Source organism: Buteo buteo, chromosome 5, assembly GCF_964188355.1.
Source record: "Buteo buteo chromosome 5, bButBut1.hap1.1, whole genome shotgun sequence".
NCBI lineage: Eukaryota > Metazoa > Chordata > Aves > Accipitriformes > Accipitridae > Buteo > Buteo buteo.
This window is the reverse complement of record NC_134175.1, coordinates 5,429,419-5,445,745: the sequence shown is the minus strand read 5'-3', so window position 1 is coordinate 5,445,745 and position 16,327 is coordinate 5,429,419. Positions and strand designations below refer to the sequence as shown.

General features: G+C 39.9%; 1 protein-coding gene across 4 annotated transcripts in view; it reads left to right on the top strand.

The window, feature by feature from the left end:
* Positions 1–3,694, top strand: part of CTNNBIP1 (catenin beta interacting protein 1) — a 33,697-nt gene extending 30,003 nt beyond the window's left edge. For all 4 annotated transcript variants that reach the window (XM_075027361.1, XM_075027359.1, XM_075027360.1 and 1 more), the window contains one exon: positions 1,365–3,694. In XM_075027361.1, the coding sequence (XP_074883462.1) occupies positions 1,365–1,423 (59 nt within the window). In that variant the 3' untranslated portion in view covers positions 1,424–3,694. The remainder of the gene's footprint in view (positions 1–1,364) is intronic.
* Positions 3,695–16,327: the final 12,633 nt, after the last annotated feature.

The window sequence follows — 16,327 nt, the reverse complement described above, 5'->3', positions numbered from 1 at the left end:
CAGAAATTATATAGGCAGTGACTGGAGGATTCATATTTTCTAAGCAGTTAGATAAATGCTGTTAGAGGATCTACAGATGAAAGAAAGCATTTACTTTTATCTGACTTTCCTTGGGATCGGATTTTTACCAGAAATTAAAAATATTGCACTCAGCCCTTCAGGGTTGTTTTCCAGTTCTTGTCTAGACTAGAGATATTGATTTAAACCACTGCTTTGACACTACTGTATGATCTATTTTTATTTCCATATTGTCCTGAAGACATTTCTCTTTAAGTGCCTGTTAGGCCATGCTCTATAGTTAGGAAGTTCAGAGAGCAGATTTTTTCTGAAAAGCTCAAGGTATCTTGAAGAATGAGAGCTTAGCATGGAATGTTCCTTGCAAGCCTTTATCAAACATGTTTCTCAAGCCATTCAGGTCTTTCTACTATAAATGCCCACTTGAAAGACCACACAAGTTTGCAAAGACTTGGAGATGGTTATAGGAAGGTAATGAACATCTTTCTGTGCTTCGGGGACATGAGTTTTGATGGTAATTATATGCAGTTGACAGCCTCAATTGAAAAAAAAAAAAAAAATCCGGTAACTGAGAAAGTCCACACACTGAATTCTTCTGGAAAAGATTTCTTCAGGCTAGGGATAAAAGCATTATTTAGCAAAGCTGTATCTGTTCCCTGGGCAAATGGAAGCCTTCAGTTTGAAAGAAAATACTGCACTTCCATTAGAGAATGAACATTTTCAAGACACGTTAGTTTATAAAAGGTGTTAAAGTGATTTTCGGGGGTCGGGGGGGAGCAAAAACCTTTCAGCTGGCCTATTAGAACAATTTTTATTCTTAAAAGCAAAGAGTAATGAATATCTAGATATGAAGATAAAGTAAAGAATATTTAAATGTCACTTAAAAATGACAGTGTGATGCATAGGGCAGTATGAGTTTTATTGAACAGTTCCTCATACTTCAGAGAAGCTCAGTAAGTCTCTTATGCAGTGCCAGAGTTTACACAGGGGGGAAAAAAGATTATCTCTACATGCCTGTGGTGGCAATCCTATGAATTTTTTATTTTTTTTTAAGTCTTGCTTCTTAGAAATATGTGGAAGCAAGGAATTCTTGGTTTTCTTTAAAAACAAACTGATTTCCTTAGGCTTGCAAAGGAATGTTTTAAATCTGCTGTTGAAATGTTTAGACCACTTCAGGTTCCAGTCCCAGAAAAATAAGAAAACACAGCTTTCTCTTCTTTCTGTCCTCTTTTTCCTTTCCTATTGATTTTATGGATGTGTTGAATGACAGTTTGGATATGGCATCTATCCGCCGCTCTTTAAAGGAAGTAATTATGGCACACGTTTTCCTGTATCCATTATTATTACAGGTGCTGAGGATGTTGTGATGGCATTTTCCAGATCGGAGACAGAAGACAGAAGACAGTAACTACAGGATACCTGAACAACACAGAACTGGAGAGGACAGTGAGATTTCTGAAGATAGAGGAGGATGGCTGAGCATTAATAAGTTCCTTTGCCCACCCTAATTGTTTCTTGGTATTCCTTCTCCTTTGTAATTTCGTTTCCCTTTGCCCAACCCTCAGAATGCATCTCACAGCCATCTATTCCTATAAGTTTTTGCTACTCAGCTGGGCTGTGTTAATTAAGGACGAACCTAAAGGTGTATTTTTGATTGGCTCAAAGGGACAGGCTGTGATTGGCTAAAGGAAGACAATTTTTCAAACTTGACCAATGAAAACCTTTTATCTCGCTTTTTATTTTATATTTTAAAGAAAGTGTCTTGACATCCTACTTCTAAAGAAGCTTTTCATGCTGTGGTGCTTATTTAGGTCAAACTTGTGAATTTGAAGAGGGTTTGATTTGGCTGCATAGAACTGGAAGCAACTTGTGATTGGTTGACAATGCAAATGCTTTCTCTTCAGTTGGCTTGCAGGTATTTTGCTGACTTCAACATTTTCATTGCAGAAAGCTGATGTTTTGGTGCATTGGTTATTTCTTTATACTTACTGACTTGGGGGAAAAAGACAAATGTGCTTTGCAATATTTATTACATCTGCACACATATAAATGCTTGCTCTTTTGGGTTTGTTTTGTTCTGTTGATTGGCTTTGAAATCATGTTTTTGATTTCCTATTGGCTGCAGTGTTTCTGATGCAATCAGTTTTTCCATACTCATCTGCTCTGTGGCCTCAAGCTCTTTTGGGAGCATGTGTCGAAAGCATATTTTGTTCAATAAGTCTACCTGTTTAAGCTGGAACATGGAGATCACCAGCCATTCTGTGCTACTGTGTGGGCTGTACTATGAACTCCGGATAGACCTGGCTGTTCAGGTGGCTTCTCTCTTTGCTTCTGACAGAGGAGCTGTAGATATTTTGCAGGAATTGCAAGAATGCGATCTATGGCTGTGACATGAATTTGCCAAATTTGTATAGAGAATATGTGAACTTGTTTAAAATACTACATATAGTTCCACTTTAACCCTTTAATTGCTGCACAAGACGAGCTCTCACATAAGGAAAAATTAATGATCATTAACTTAAATCCAACTTGCACTGGGCTTTAATAAACTAAGTTTCTAGTCACTTGAAAAATTGTATGTGGTTTGGCTCCTTGCAACTGTTTGGTGATACGGAAATTATCTGGATCCTAAGATAATACCATTTTCTTTAGGCACTGTTCCCAGAGGCAGTAGCACTGCATTAAGCTGTCCAATAGTGAGTGTACAGGTGACACTCTCAGGTTTACTCTCTTGGTAGTTGCAGGGCCTTAAAATGCGTGCGCGCGCAGACACACACACACGTGCATTTACAAACTGAAAAACCTGCAGTGAAATCCCTGAAGTGCACTGACTCTTCAGGAATCTGCACATAAAATTTCTAGCACTGCTCCCTAAAACCTAGCACTTCATTTTCCCTTGTATGTGCAGGTCGTTTTGACAATGCTTCTAGATTGTCCTGTGGTTTGCACTGACTTTAAGATGTTTCAAAATCTATTAAAGCAGAGCTCCATTCACCTGTTCCTGGTTCCTTTCATATGGTTGTTAATTATTTGATGTAACAATTCCAGAATGTGACTGTGACAACGTGACCATTTTCATGGCAAGGAATTAGGATGACAGGATGCTCTTTATGGTCTCAAAATGGGGAAAAAGCTTGAGAGAAGCCATGGAATGTATGCAAAAGGAAGAACGGACTCGTGAGCACAAGGAGGGAAATTATCTTGAGCAAATAAATACTGTGTAATGATAACAACTGTACATCTATTTATGAAAAAAATCCTTTTGATTCAGTTGCAGCTTTGTAAAGTTCAATGTGAAAGTGAATCTTTTACCCCTGTTTGTTGGGGCCAGATAAGAAATTTCTTTATTAAAAGAAACCAGGAATGAGCCCAAAAGATTCTTTAAATTTAGACCTGGTTGCCTAAGAGGCACTTTAATTTTAACTTTGATGCAAAGGGGGGGGCAGCCCTTAAAGGGTTAATTTAAGAGGATACGTGTGTTTCTGGTTGCTGGCTGGAATGAATGGGCTGGATTGTGGTGGCCTGTCATTGTCAAGCTAACATGCATCCTCCATGTGTATCTATGGCGTTTCTGAGCTGTTAAATCTTTTCAAGGAGAAAAGTGAAAGTGTTTATGTGGTTTAATCTTTTCACTAAAAATGTAATTGTTGGGGGGTAAAAATACAGTTTTTAATAGCTACTCTTGTTTCTTGATTTATTATACTGTTAAACCACCAAATGGAAAATACTTGCTTCACCTTTTGTGGAAGACTTCCATGTAGATTCCGAATGTGGAGTCTTGAGTAATATGTTGAGAAGAATATGTCGAGAAAGGGCAATGTGTTGTATAACAACATGATTTGGGATTCAGAAACTGGAGGAGATGTAGTCTCTCAAGAGTATTTGTGCTTGCTTTGTTACCTGTGTGCTCTCCCCTGCCCCACTGGTGATTTCTTAGCTTTAAACCAGGGCTGGCAGATTTACAATAAAGAATTCATCTATAAATCAGGGAAGAAGTAGTGGAAAAGAGGGCTTTCCAATATTCCCCTTGAATTATATTTCTACGTATTTATCTTCTTGCTATGAAAACTAAATCCCCATTGCCACTGTGGAGCCTGGATTAATTCAGAGCTAGAGAAACCTGCACAGAGTACATCATGGTTGACTTGTTTATTTTATGTACAAATTTTCTAGCTTTGCCTTTGTGCTTTTGTCTTCTCAAGCAAACCATTACTAATAAAAATCAGAAATCCAGTGTTTGAGGGGTCAGAGCTGAGTATAGATCTGAAAAGAAATAAATTTCTAAATAAAAAACTTGTATAGTTTAACGACCAACCAAATAGTGCTTACAGCATTCAGTAAGAGTGTGTAAAAGCTTTAGAGGCATCTTCCAAAAAAACATGCATCCTTTGCGTGGTCATTTTGGGAGACGTGTTCCTTTAGATACTCAAAATGTGCTGTTGTACTTCTTCTCTTACCAAGCTTATCATCTACCTCTCCTAACACGCTGTGTTTTCCAGAGCTTGAGGAAAAGATTTAGAGCTGAATCAGATACTCCTCTCATCTTTGTCCAGATGGGTAGCAATTGCTGTAACTGCAGGTAGGTCATTGTGTCTGTGAGCATTGCCCATTGTAAATGAAAATGAGACTTCCACCATTCACATAGGCCTTTAGATTCATTCTCCCAGGTCCTAAAATAAACCCTGGAGTAACAGAACATGTGATCTGGTGGCACAGCAACACTTTGGAAGGAGCTGTTGCCTGAAAGAAGCTGGACCACTAATAAAATAAAATAAGCTCTTCAGATTTTTTGTTCCTATTCGTACCTAAGGTAAGTAGTTACTATAAGTTGTATCCTTCTCTTGGCTGTTCAGTGGCCTGTGTGAAAGTTTCTAATGCTTTACCATTAAGTCTGTTTCAGTTCCATAAAGTCTATATTTCTAATTCACCAGCAGCCTAAATAGTTCTGGTAAAGGCTAAAGATTAAATGGCCCATGAAATTCAATGACCCCTGTCACCTATAGAAGAGATCATCCTAAATAAGACTTCAGCGTCGTATGTGGGATAAATTTCTATAGCTATTGAGAATCTCTTACAAAAATAGAGCAATGCTATGTGTAGTTAGCAGTGGTTTATAATGCAAGAGGAAAAACAAATAAAGGCTGGAAGTTGAAAGCTTTGAATCAAATATATGTAACGTGTGTTAGAAATTATTTTATGAAAGACATACTGAGTGCCTGGGCAATGAGGGGAATGTATGATTTGGATTACTTTAAGATCAGTCCTTCATCTTTCTTTTTGGTCTCTTGCCCCCTAAAGGACTGTGTGGCAGAGCTGACAGCAAAAAAGACTGCCCGGCACTGGGACAGGCAGAAACCAACAGTGCAGTAAGAACAATTTCTGGAGGTTTAAGAAATCTTCAGTTGTACTCTGTCTCTACAAAAGAGAGAGTCCTTAGTGAGTAAGCATCTCTTCTTCACTGTTACTCATCAGTAACAAAGTGTTCCAAAGCTTAGTTGTTAATAAAGAGCTTTTAAGAAGCTTTGTTAAAACTGAAAAATAGTTGTTTTAGGTGTAAGAGTAACAGGAGCACTAAAGTGTTGCACAGTTGCTGCCTTGGTGGGATATTTGCTGAAAGCAGTTGATTTTTAAAGCAACTGACAGCAATATGGTATATACATCTAGTCTCAGCATCAATCTGTTCAACACTCGAATGAAACTGGACCTATTTGTTACTCAGTGCTGCAGTCAAAGGTGTGTGTTGTACGCAGGGCAAATCCTTCCCTGTTCACAGCATCAAAATGAAATAAAATTTATTTTTTAATTTCTTTTAGGTGAAATGTTTTTATTTGTTATATTTCACCTTCTGCTGCAGAGGAGCGTTAAGGATCCTGTCAGTTAGGCCTGGATGAATTATTTCAATAAACTTGGGCAATATGAATGGGGTTTTTAAGGGTGTTAAAATGTGTCAAATGTTGGTAATCAGGGGCCAGAGATGGGTGTTTGCTGGACAGACTTTTTTCTTGCAGCCTCAGGTGTAGCATGAACAGTTTGCTGTAGTGCTTGCATCCTGCAAATTTTTTATCCTGTGTATCTGTGACTTCTTCAGAGTTGCAGTAAATAGGTCACTGGATTGCTGTGGTTCTTACAGATCTGCCTTAGACTCGCTGTGTAAATACAGCAAGTCTGTACAGACACTTTGCACTACAGTTTCCCTTAAACCTCCTCGTTACTGATGCTTTTCACAGTTTTACAAATATAAGTGCTGTATAAGAGGGAGGAGCATTGTTATTACTTACCAAGGTAAGAGAGGAGCTTGGATCTATTCCCTGTCAGACTCTTGTAGGTTCCTATACAAAGACAGAAAAGATATAGCCTACTGTCTTCTAAGCTCTGCTTTCATTTTCTTTGCAGCTGATTTGCCCTAAGCAGAATTCCTGCAGTATGTTATAAACAACCTGGCTAGTTTTCTTTGTAGCCTGAAGCACTTCAATTTTGGGGATTGTTTATTTTGGAAAAGAGAAAAAAATTTTTTTGAAGCTTTATAACCTGGCCTGCTTACAAGCTGCCTCATGTATCAGCATGAAATAGTTAAATGCACAGAGCTTTTTGCTGTGTGGATGTTTTCCAGGTTAACTCTCCTTGCTACTAAATGCTAATCTGTGACCAGAGGCCTGTGAAACTCAGAAAGTAAACTTTTAGCCTTTGTTTAACAGTTACAATACTATCTCCAACCCACATGTGCACTGATGCATCTATACTTTTCTTTAGTTTTTCACCTTAGATGATTATTGCTGCCCTTTTCTGATGGAGTTACAAATACAGCAGTCCCTATAGGGTCGGAAGATGATGCTGCGTGTACCCTCCATGGGAGCAGCTGGAGACACTTACTCAGTGCATAGCAGGCGTGCTCTCCCCATGTGTTGTGCCTGTCATTGCTGCACAGCACTTGAGCTCTTTGGACTCCCCCAGAGAAAAAGGCCCTTTACCCACTCTGCGAGTAACATGGGTGGTTAATAACTTTTTTGTTTTCCCCCAAGGCTCTAAAACACTTCTGATGAACCTCGTTATTTTAAGTTGGTTGAGCTGAATCCTAAGGTTACATCTGTGTTCCGAGTTAAGACCCTTACAATATTAGGGACCCATTTAGCTAGGTTTATGTTTGAATAGGTATTTAATAATGTTCTTGGCTTAACTGTTAGGGTTTTAGCCCCAAGCAAAGAGTTAGTTCCCTGTGTTTTACTTGCACTGCACACCACTTTTATATAGCTAATTTCAAATTTTGGAAGACACAAATCATAATTAAGTTACTCAAGCATGCAGAGTTTGTTGTTTACACCATAGTCCACATGTTGTCACATAAAACACATTCCCATTTTGCAGTGAGGTGAAAGTAATTTTACTACTCTTCTCAGATATGACCGTAACTCCTTGCTCTCCTGATGCTTGCAATGTTCCAGCTGATGGAAGAAACAAGGATGATTGTTCTGAAAATATCTTTCCTCAAATGAGGGGAATTTTCTGAGATGAGCATGGGTAATGTAAGTTCATGTCAAGGCTTGATGTAGAGATACACCAGAATAAGAACGTGGCTCCAAAACTTTGCTCTCTAGGGGTTTTGTTTTAAGCTGCCACAAGAGCTCAAAAGTTGCTTTTGTTTCCTCCTCTTAGTCTGTTCCTCATTGAAGCTAAATGCATAATTGTGGTCCAAGACAGCAGAGCAACTTGTGACTGGAACTGAAACATAGCTTGATCATGTCTCATTTGGAAACAGGAGCCCTGTGTTCAACTACAGTAGCAAGGAAACATGGCACTGAAACGAGTCCTCGTCTTTATGGTGTAGGGTAAGACCGTAATGGTCTCACTGCTTTGTCACTGATGGTTTGGGGGTTTGGTTTTGGTGGGATTTTAACTGTGGGATGGAAAGTTTCCGTGATTTCAGAGGAAGGGTGCTGCTTCGGAAGAGAGCAGCTTTGGATGTCATTATGTACATACATTTGTCCCATGAAGCAGGAGCACGCATGAAGTTATTTGATCAGGGAATGACATAGAAGCTTGTGTTGCTGCGGACGATGCACTGTAATCCATTTTCAGCCTTACCTGTGACCTCCTAATCAGAGGGCGCAGTGTAAATGGCATTGAACGTGATTGGAATGGACAGTGGTAGCCAAGCATTTTCCTTCAGTCTTTTGTCATGTATCTCAAGTGCCTGGAGCAGACACACATTAACTATGTGTCACCTCATCGATGTCTGCAGTTAATGCCTCAAGTGTGTGCCTGATGCCTGGTCACAGCTAGGCATGGAGTTTTCTCGTGCAAGTAGAACAGTTCACAACATAGTCTGTACTCTTATTTTATGGTTTATTTTTAATGGCTCGATTCTGCTATATCTCAGGGGGGTGTGAGGAGGAAGATAGGGGCAGGTCAGGAATGGATGAATTTCTGTAGGTGGAAGCATGAGGGGAGGATTCTGCCTCACTGTTGTATTCTCATAAGCTTCTTTGAGCCTGGAGAAAGATGGTAATTGAACTAGACAGAATCTTAAGCTTTTGACTTGCCTCGCCAGCAGCACCAGACTTCACAGTCTCCCTCTAAAAGGAACTGTGCTGCATGCTGGTTCTGTAGCATGCTTAGCTGCTTGTACCATATGGGCGTACAGTAGAGCCTTTTGTTTTAGTCTGGCCTTGACCTTGAGGTCACAGTCTTCTGAAACTAAATGGGACATTTGGACTTATCCTGGCTAGTGTAGCTACATGATCATTTTTACTTGATTTTTTTTTTTCCTCCTCTCTAAATGTAGCAAAGTCTAGGTGTCAGAGGATTGGAGCAGTGCAGGGAATGAAATTAAATCTTTTCACTTTCAGTGCCATTGTCAAAAGGAGGAGGCAAGACCTAGGTAACTGAGAAGTGCCTAGTTTAACTACATACCAGTAACAAACAGGAAGGGCTTTCTAAGGGTTTTGCAGACGCCAAAACCAGCAGAGCTCTGATATGTACCTGCTCTAGTAAATAGTAATATAGTCTAGTAAATAGCATGGTAACACTGCGATGTATGCAAAGATTCATAGCTCGTATCCTTCTACAGAAAACATCCTTTCCTCTGTCCTTAGAGGTTTGAATAGAGAATTTGTCAGAAAAAGCACTGTGGTTTTAAGAACTGGTGAGATGGATCATAGAGAATGAGGTCTTTGACATAGTGAGGTCCCAGACCTGGTAGTGCTTACAGTTTAAAGTCAACAGCTTGAATTTGGCTCAGACAGAAGGAACACTAAAGTCAACTATGTCAGGTTGCTGTAGAGCAAAGCCACAAAAATAACTGTGAAACACAAGTACTATTAGATATCACTTAGGGATCATAAGCAACATTCAATCTGCAGGATTGGGGTAGTGACTTAGTTGAGCTTCAGCCACAATTAAATTAATTCTGTAATTCTAAAATGACACATACTGACATGTTTGCAGGAGAGGCTATGCTGCTTTTGTGATCTGATGGACAGAGTGTTCTGCCACCTGCATAGAAAGAAGAGGTCAGGTATGTTGTTTCTTCAGTTTCCTATCTTGACAGAGTGCAGAGAGTTGGTTCCTGTCCGGACATGAATAAATCTTTATGAAGGTTGTTACCACCATTCTTGCTTACAGCTACTAAAAAGAGAGGGGGAGCCATAAGGGGGGAAAGAGAGAGATTAAAGGGGAAAACCCAGTAGGTTATAAATGCATTTTTCTCTGTGCTGGAGGTTAAATAATATTTTATGCATGTGACAGAGATACTGTGATTAAGGAGCTGTCAGGCAGAATGAGAGCTGGGCAGCAAAGGGAGCAGAGATGCTTGAGGGAAAAGGGTATAAGATGTTCTAATGCTAAACTCTCTTGTGCATATCTAGTGTATGATGTGTGCCTTTGTGTGCCTTTCACTATAAAAATGGCTATTCTACAGTTATTTAGGGGTTTTTTTCCCCTTCATTGCTCAAGTATCTTTTCTGTCTGAGATCTCTCACTGGTTACTAGTGACATTACTTTAGAAAATGGTCCAAAACTACACTGCTACTTCAAGGTCTAGGATTAGGACTATAGAATGGCATATGATAATACTGTACAGAAATCGTGGCTTTAACAAATGGAAAAGATGTCACATTGTTCCATTTATCCTGTTTGCCCTGTTGGAGAACAACTAGGTACTGTGCATCTTGCTCAGTTTGAGGACTCCTTGGTCATCGCAGAGCCTCTGGAATTTTAGCTGTCATCATACACCTCCTGAACAGGAATTGGCGAAAACTGGGCACTCAGACTCATTTTTAGATCAGGTCAATAAATACTTGACCTCTCCTGAGTTGTATTTCAATGTAATGTTACACAGACACCAGTCATTCCCAGAGGCTCTTCCTCACACTGCACGAAGCTGCCTGTGTAAGCTGAGCTTCAGACAGGATGATATGCCTGTCTCATCTCATAAGCTTTTTACTTACGCTCAATGGGCAATGTATCACTGAAGCAGCAGTAAACATGGAGAAACGTGTGCTGTTAGAATGCAGCGCAAAGCGCTGTACTTCAGTCATTTAACACAGCATGGGATTTACAGCCTCCCCCTCCCCGCCCCGTTTCCTTTGCAGAAGGCGGTGTATCGTTCCACTTACTCAGCTGGTCCACTTTTGACAGACACAGAAAAATAGTGGCTAGGCCAGAAGGAGAAAAGGTAAGAAGTCTTACATCAGAGGCTCATTGTCCATACTGAAAACAAGAGAAAACCTGAAACGTTAAAAGGTGCAGCTGGAATGGAAATTCATGGCTGCTGAATGTTTGTCTAGGTCGTAGGATGGTCCTTGAGATCCTGTTGGGTCCAGCAGAAGTTGATCCCACACAATAAGTGGGCAAATAAAACATTTCTAGTGAGTTATTTTGTAAAGGTTATCTTCTTTCACTGGGTAGAAAATAACATGGAGTTAACAATCTAATGGATTCATTAAAGCAGCACATGTTGGGATGGGGTAATTATTCTAAATCACTCAGATTCACTTACATATATTAGGTAGGTTGGGGGGACGCGCACATCCTTACCTTCGTGCTGGGTACAAACCATGGTGATGTTGCTTTTGCTGGGTACATGGGCCTTAGCTCTGAGTGTATGTTTGTTTCCTGCTTTAAGACAATACAGCTCTTTGCTGCCTCCCTCTTAAGGTTAGTATGTTCATAACACCTACTCAGCCTGTACAAAAGCTACCGACTAGAATTCTGCTGTTTTCCTACCAGTGGTAGGTCAGTGGCTGAGTCAGTGGTAGAAACAAATCTCTGTTTATCTTCAGTACGTTCCCAGAACAGTATTCCACTTCTTTAACACAACCTTCCCACCCCAGGACAGTTTGCTGTCAGCATTTAAGCTTCTTCCTATTGCAGAGCAGCAATGGAAAGCGGCATCTAGCTTTGAAAACAGAAGACAGACGTGTCCTTGCAGAAAGACTGTCTGCCTTGGAGCTCCCCACGGGGAGGCAATCGGCCCCTGATGTTGGCAAGGAGCTCTCACTCACTCGGCAGCATTAATCAGGGCTGACTGTTCCTCTTAATCCTCTGATCCCTTCCATACGGACAAGAACACAAGCATTGCATTTGCGTGTTATGCCCTTCTTCACTGAAAATAGGGCTGGCTCCCTGGCTTGCAGCAGGCAGTGATTAGATGGGTGGGTGATCAAAACATGATTAGCAAATCTGCAATTAGAGTGAAGGCCAGGAGGGCAGTGGCTTACTGCAAGGAAGGGTCATGACTGGTATCTGTCAGAATAGAAATAAATATGTGAAATGGCAAAGGATTTAGCTGCACTCTTGTCTGATGAGATTCTAACTTACATAGCCAAGGCACTGCTAGGAAGAAGCTAGGAGCACTGGAATTTTAGAGAAAGAAAGAAAAAAAAAAGGGGGGGGGGGGGGCTTTCCTCCTGGACCAGATAATTTTGAAAGGGACTTTTTAAAGCACCAGAGATAGTTTATGTAGCTAAAACACGGCCTCAGAAATTGGGACGTCTGCATCAATTCTAAATTTTGTCCCAGATACTTTTTGTGATTGCTAATACAGGAACTTTGTCATTTTGTTCAGCAGCTAGACAGTTAAGGTATTGATCTTGCCTTGCAGATGTTTGTGAAGCTTTTAATAGATCAGTGTGTGAAATACTTTGAGACTGTGGAAAATGTCTAGCCAAGCTGCAGACTGTTATTGCCAGATGTGATGAATTTGAGCAGGCCAGGAGTGGAGAGGAGTTCATGTCAGATACTACAAATAAAGGAAGAACAAGAGTTTGCTTGAAGCCAATTGCAAGACAAACAATGGCATGTTTTTAGCTTATTTTTGTGGTCTTTAAAAAAACCTATGTGATGTGAAAAATATGGCAACTAGAACTCTGTCTCGGAAGAACTGTTCAGTAAAATTGACCCCATTTTTCCATATCTACATAATAGCGTTCACATCAGCTACAGAGACAACAAGATTGGGCCCATTTACAGCACCATGCAGTTCACTGTTTTCTCAGGAGCAGGAGGCACTTGCATGTAATGACATGAAATCTAATATTGCATGATGAAAATTCAAATTACAGCTTCAAGATGCAGGGAGATCTGGGAAACTTATAATCCATGGTCCAGATCCTGGAAATCAATTCACTGATACCAACTAATTTAACCGGGGTCTGTGCAAACAGAGAGACTTGTTCTTAGGACTCTGGCTGCAGCATCGGCACCAATTATACAGTCCCACTGAGTGTCCATTCAGCACACTGCACAATTAAGGGGAAGAAGTGGGTAGTTTGACTAGGGAGCTTTATGCACACTTGTGAAGAAACTTATGGACAGCTGTTTTTAAAGTCCAATCACAACCAATAGGACTTCAGTAGTTAAAGCATATATGAGCTGGGTGACTTATGTATTAACCTTAGTAGTCTGATATTTGCGTGTTACAGAAGGATAGACAACTGAGTTAAGCCTGTGAGAATTCAAAACTGTTTCCAGTGGGTTGGGAATTTGAACCTAGGTTCTTAATGCCATTAAATCAGACCCTCTGCCTGAAACTCTGACCCAGCAAGCCAGCCTCAGATAGACTAATGTGTTTCTTTTTACAGGCTATTGCATGACAGGCATTGCACAGCAGGATCTTAGTATTAATCTGGTAAATAAAATTGCATGGGCAATAAAAAGCCTTTACTCTAAATGCTTTCTGTATAGACAGTTAATGAACATAGTGACCTTTTTTAATTTGTTTTTTAAAGACCACTATTAAAAGATAGAAGTGGGCAAATGTTTAAAAATGCTCTGTTTTTAAAAGGCTGAGCTCTGGAGAAAATCTGCGCAATGTGGAGCGAAGAAGAAAAATGAGTTCTGACCTTCTATCTTTTGAGCCATCTGGTTTTTGAGTCTCAGTTGCTGCAGGACAGTTTTATTTCATTTACCTATGAACTGCCTACAATTAACCCTAACAGGGTGCTTTCCAATGTTTTTCGTAAACAAGTTTCTATGCTGACCTTTCCTTCAGTGTCCCTACATGAGAATGTCAATAGAATGAGTTTTGACAATGGGAAGACCAGTGCTGATTGTTTGTCCTGTAGTGGTGGTGTGCCTGCTTGTCTTTGTTGTTATTAGATTTGGTCTGCTAATAGCATTCAAAGGAAAAGAGGAGATACAGGTTTTCCTTTCTCCTGTGAATATGGTAGCATAGTAGTGTAACTTCAGCTTCCTAGACTGGTTACAAGGACTGGAAAGGAGTAGTACTGAAGAAAGAATCAAATATTGAATAATCTGTTTTTCTGGCATTTCACCGTTTCCAGTTCCTCATGCCCTACATAGGTTCTAAAGCTACTTCAAGCACAAGTCTGAAGACTAAACATTTGATGCAGATGAGTGATTGCTCTAAGAAGTGTTGCACATTTTCAGGAAAAAAAAATAAAATCTGTGATTAGGCAGGAAAGACACAAGGAGCTTTGCAGTCTGTGTGTCTGTAATTTTTTAATACAGTTTAATAATGAGGCCATGAATACCAGAAAAAAAAGTTAAACATGATAGCTTTCGTCTAGGCTGTACCCTTAAGAGTTTACAATCTTTACTCAAAATGCATTCTCAAGAAAATAGAGCTAAATCTGGACATCGACTGAAAGGCAATGAACAGTCAAGTAGGGAGCATGATAACAGGCTTGTGCTCTTGTGTAATGTTCTTGGTTCTGAGTATTTCTTATTGCATGCTGTATTTAAAATAGTATCAGACTTTGTGCTTCTCCAGATTCATTTGGAAATTGGGACTGGCTGTTTATGAGATAGATATATATATGGTCACTTAATAGGGAATTTATAAATGCTGCCTTTTTAATGAAAATGATAATACTCTGACTTTCTAGAGATGCTTTCATCCTAGGATCTTTAAGTACTTTATAAACAGTTAATGAAGTCTTACTACCTCCTTGTGGAATAGGCAAGTTGCATTAAATTGAGAGGATAAATGAGGCATAGAGAAATTAAGCGACTTGTCTGTGGGTAGAATGTCAGTGGTGTCATCAGGAAGAGAACATAGCAGCCCTCTCCTGTCTCAAAAATCTTACCTTTGTAAATACTTAGGACAAGAGCTCTATGCTCTCTGAATAGGTTAGTACAATTGGGTTCTAAGATTAGTTTTGGGGGGTGGTTGTGGGTTTTGGACTATATACGAAATAATAAAAGTTTTCAGAGAGCCCCTAGATAATTTTGGTCTACTAGTCAACCATTCAAAATAAAAAATATTCCAGATGGCGTTTTCAGGAAAGGCAGAGCAAGCTTTTTCAACGCTAATATTTGCCTGCTGAGGCTTTATTTCTCTTCTTCCCCAAGGGACCTGAAGGCAGTGTAGTACAGTTGAGGGGGGGGGAATCCCCAATAATGGAGGCAGGCACAGTTAAAGGCAATTTGCCATCATAAACAAGCCTCAGGTTTCCTTACTGGTAAAACTTGTACCAGAAAGCAGTAAGTAAGGAATATCCACTGCTGTCTCTAGGAAAGAGCGAGTGACATTGATTTTGTTGGGTGACACCCCTGTTTCCTGCACATACAACTGTGTTGCAGCCAGAGCCACTGGAGATCTGGACGCAAGGGATTTGCGGGACAGAGTGCTGAACGACCTTCTACTAACTTTCTACCCTACTGCAGGAAGACATAATATTTTGCTCCTTCTGTTCCTCCGTTCCCAAACAACCACTTACAGAAGGAAACTGTCGGATATCTCTCTTTCCACAGTGGGGCTTTTTTAGCCATAGCAGCATACACAAGACCTAGTGGAGATTCAGATATGCTTTTAGAGAAAACTATAGAGAAACAGTAACTTGTTTTCAGAGGAACAATAACTTGTCCTGGAGGAAAAAAAATCCGAATCTTTAAGGTGTCTGTGGAGTACATCTATACATACTTAATTTAGTCAAATCTGCCCACCTTACTGTCTTACAGTAGTAAGAGTGCTTTTTTTGTTTTGTTCCTTAATATTTCTTCAAGATCTCTGGTAAGTGTTCATTTGTGGATGATCGGCAATTGTAAACCATCTTGGTTGACCCTTTGTAACTTTTTTTGCTAAATGTCATTGAGTTTCATGGATGTCAGTGGGAGATTAAAGATCTCGGTAACAGTGAGCCTTTGAACAGCAGTGGTGATAAGCTATGTGTGGCAGTACTAGTATAGTCCTTATGGCCCTGCTGCTTCAGCCAGTGATTATAATGCTGGATACACAACTGGAGGCTTGTAATTTGGTTTCCTTTTAGAAGTCTCTGAGAGAGACTGCAGCCCAACAGGAGAGCATCTGCTTTTCTTTTTGCTGAAGAACACTGCTGGAACTTTTCTGTATAAGCTCACTTAAAAACCCGTTGCTTGATTTTATTAATACGTAATAATTTGGCTCTTTTTACCTACCGAAAATTACTTATCTAAATAAAATGCAAGAATATTATCTAACAAAAGGGGAAAATAAAGAGTATAATTGTGTTAATTATCAGAATACCAGACATGTAATTAATATGCCGCAGGAACAAAGAGCAAATGTACTAATAGCACATAATTGGACTTAAACTACACCCTTGGTAGAAGTCTCTGCAATGGAACTGTTGTGTTTGCGCTCCTTTTCAAATTAGCAATAAGGAATAAATTAACATCCATTTTGTTGCCCATACAAAGACGGAATCATATTGTGGGGCAGGGTAATGAATTCAGAGAATGCCTTTACATTCCCATATGGCTCTTAGGGAGGGGAATACTCATGCACATGGCTCTTCTCTTCTTCCTTGCAGGAAGGCAGGCAGAGAGAAGAGGAAAACCTCATTGTATGACCAGATGTTCGCTGAATACCATGATA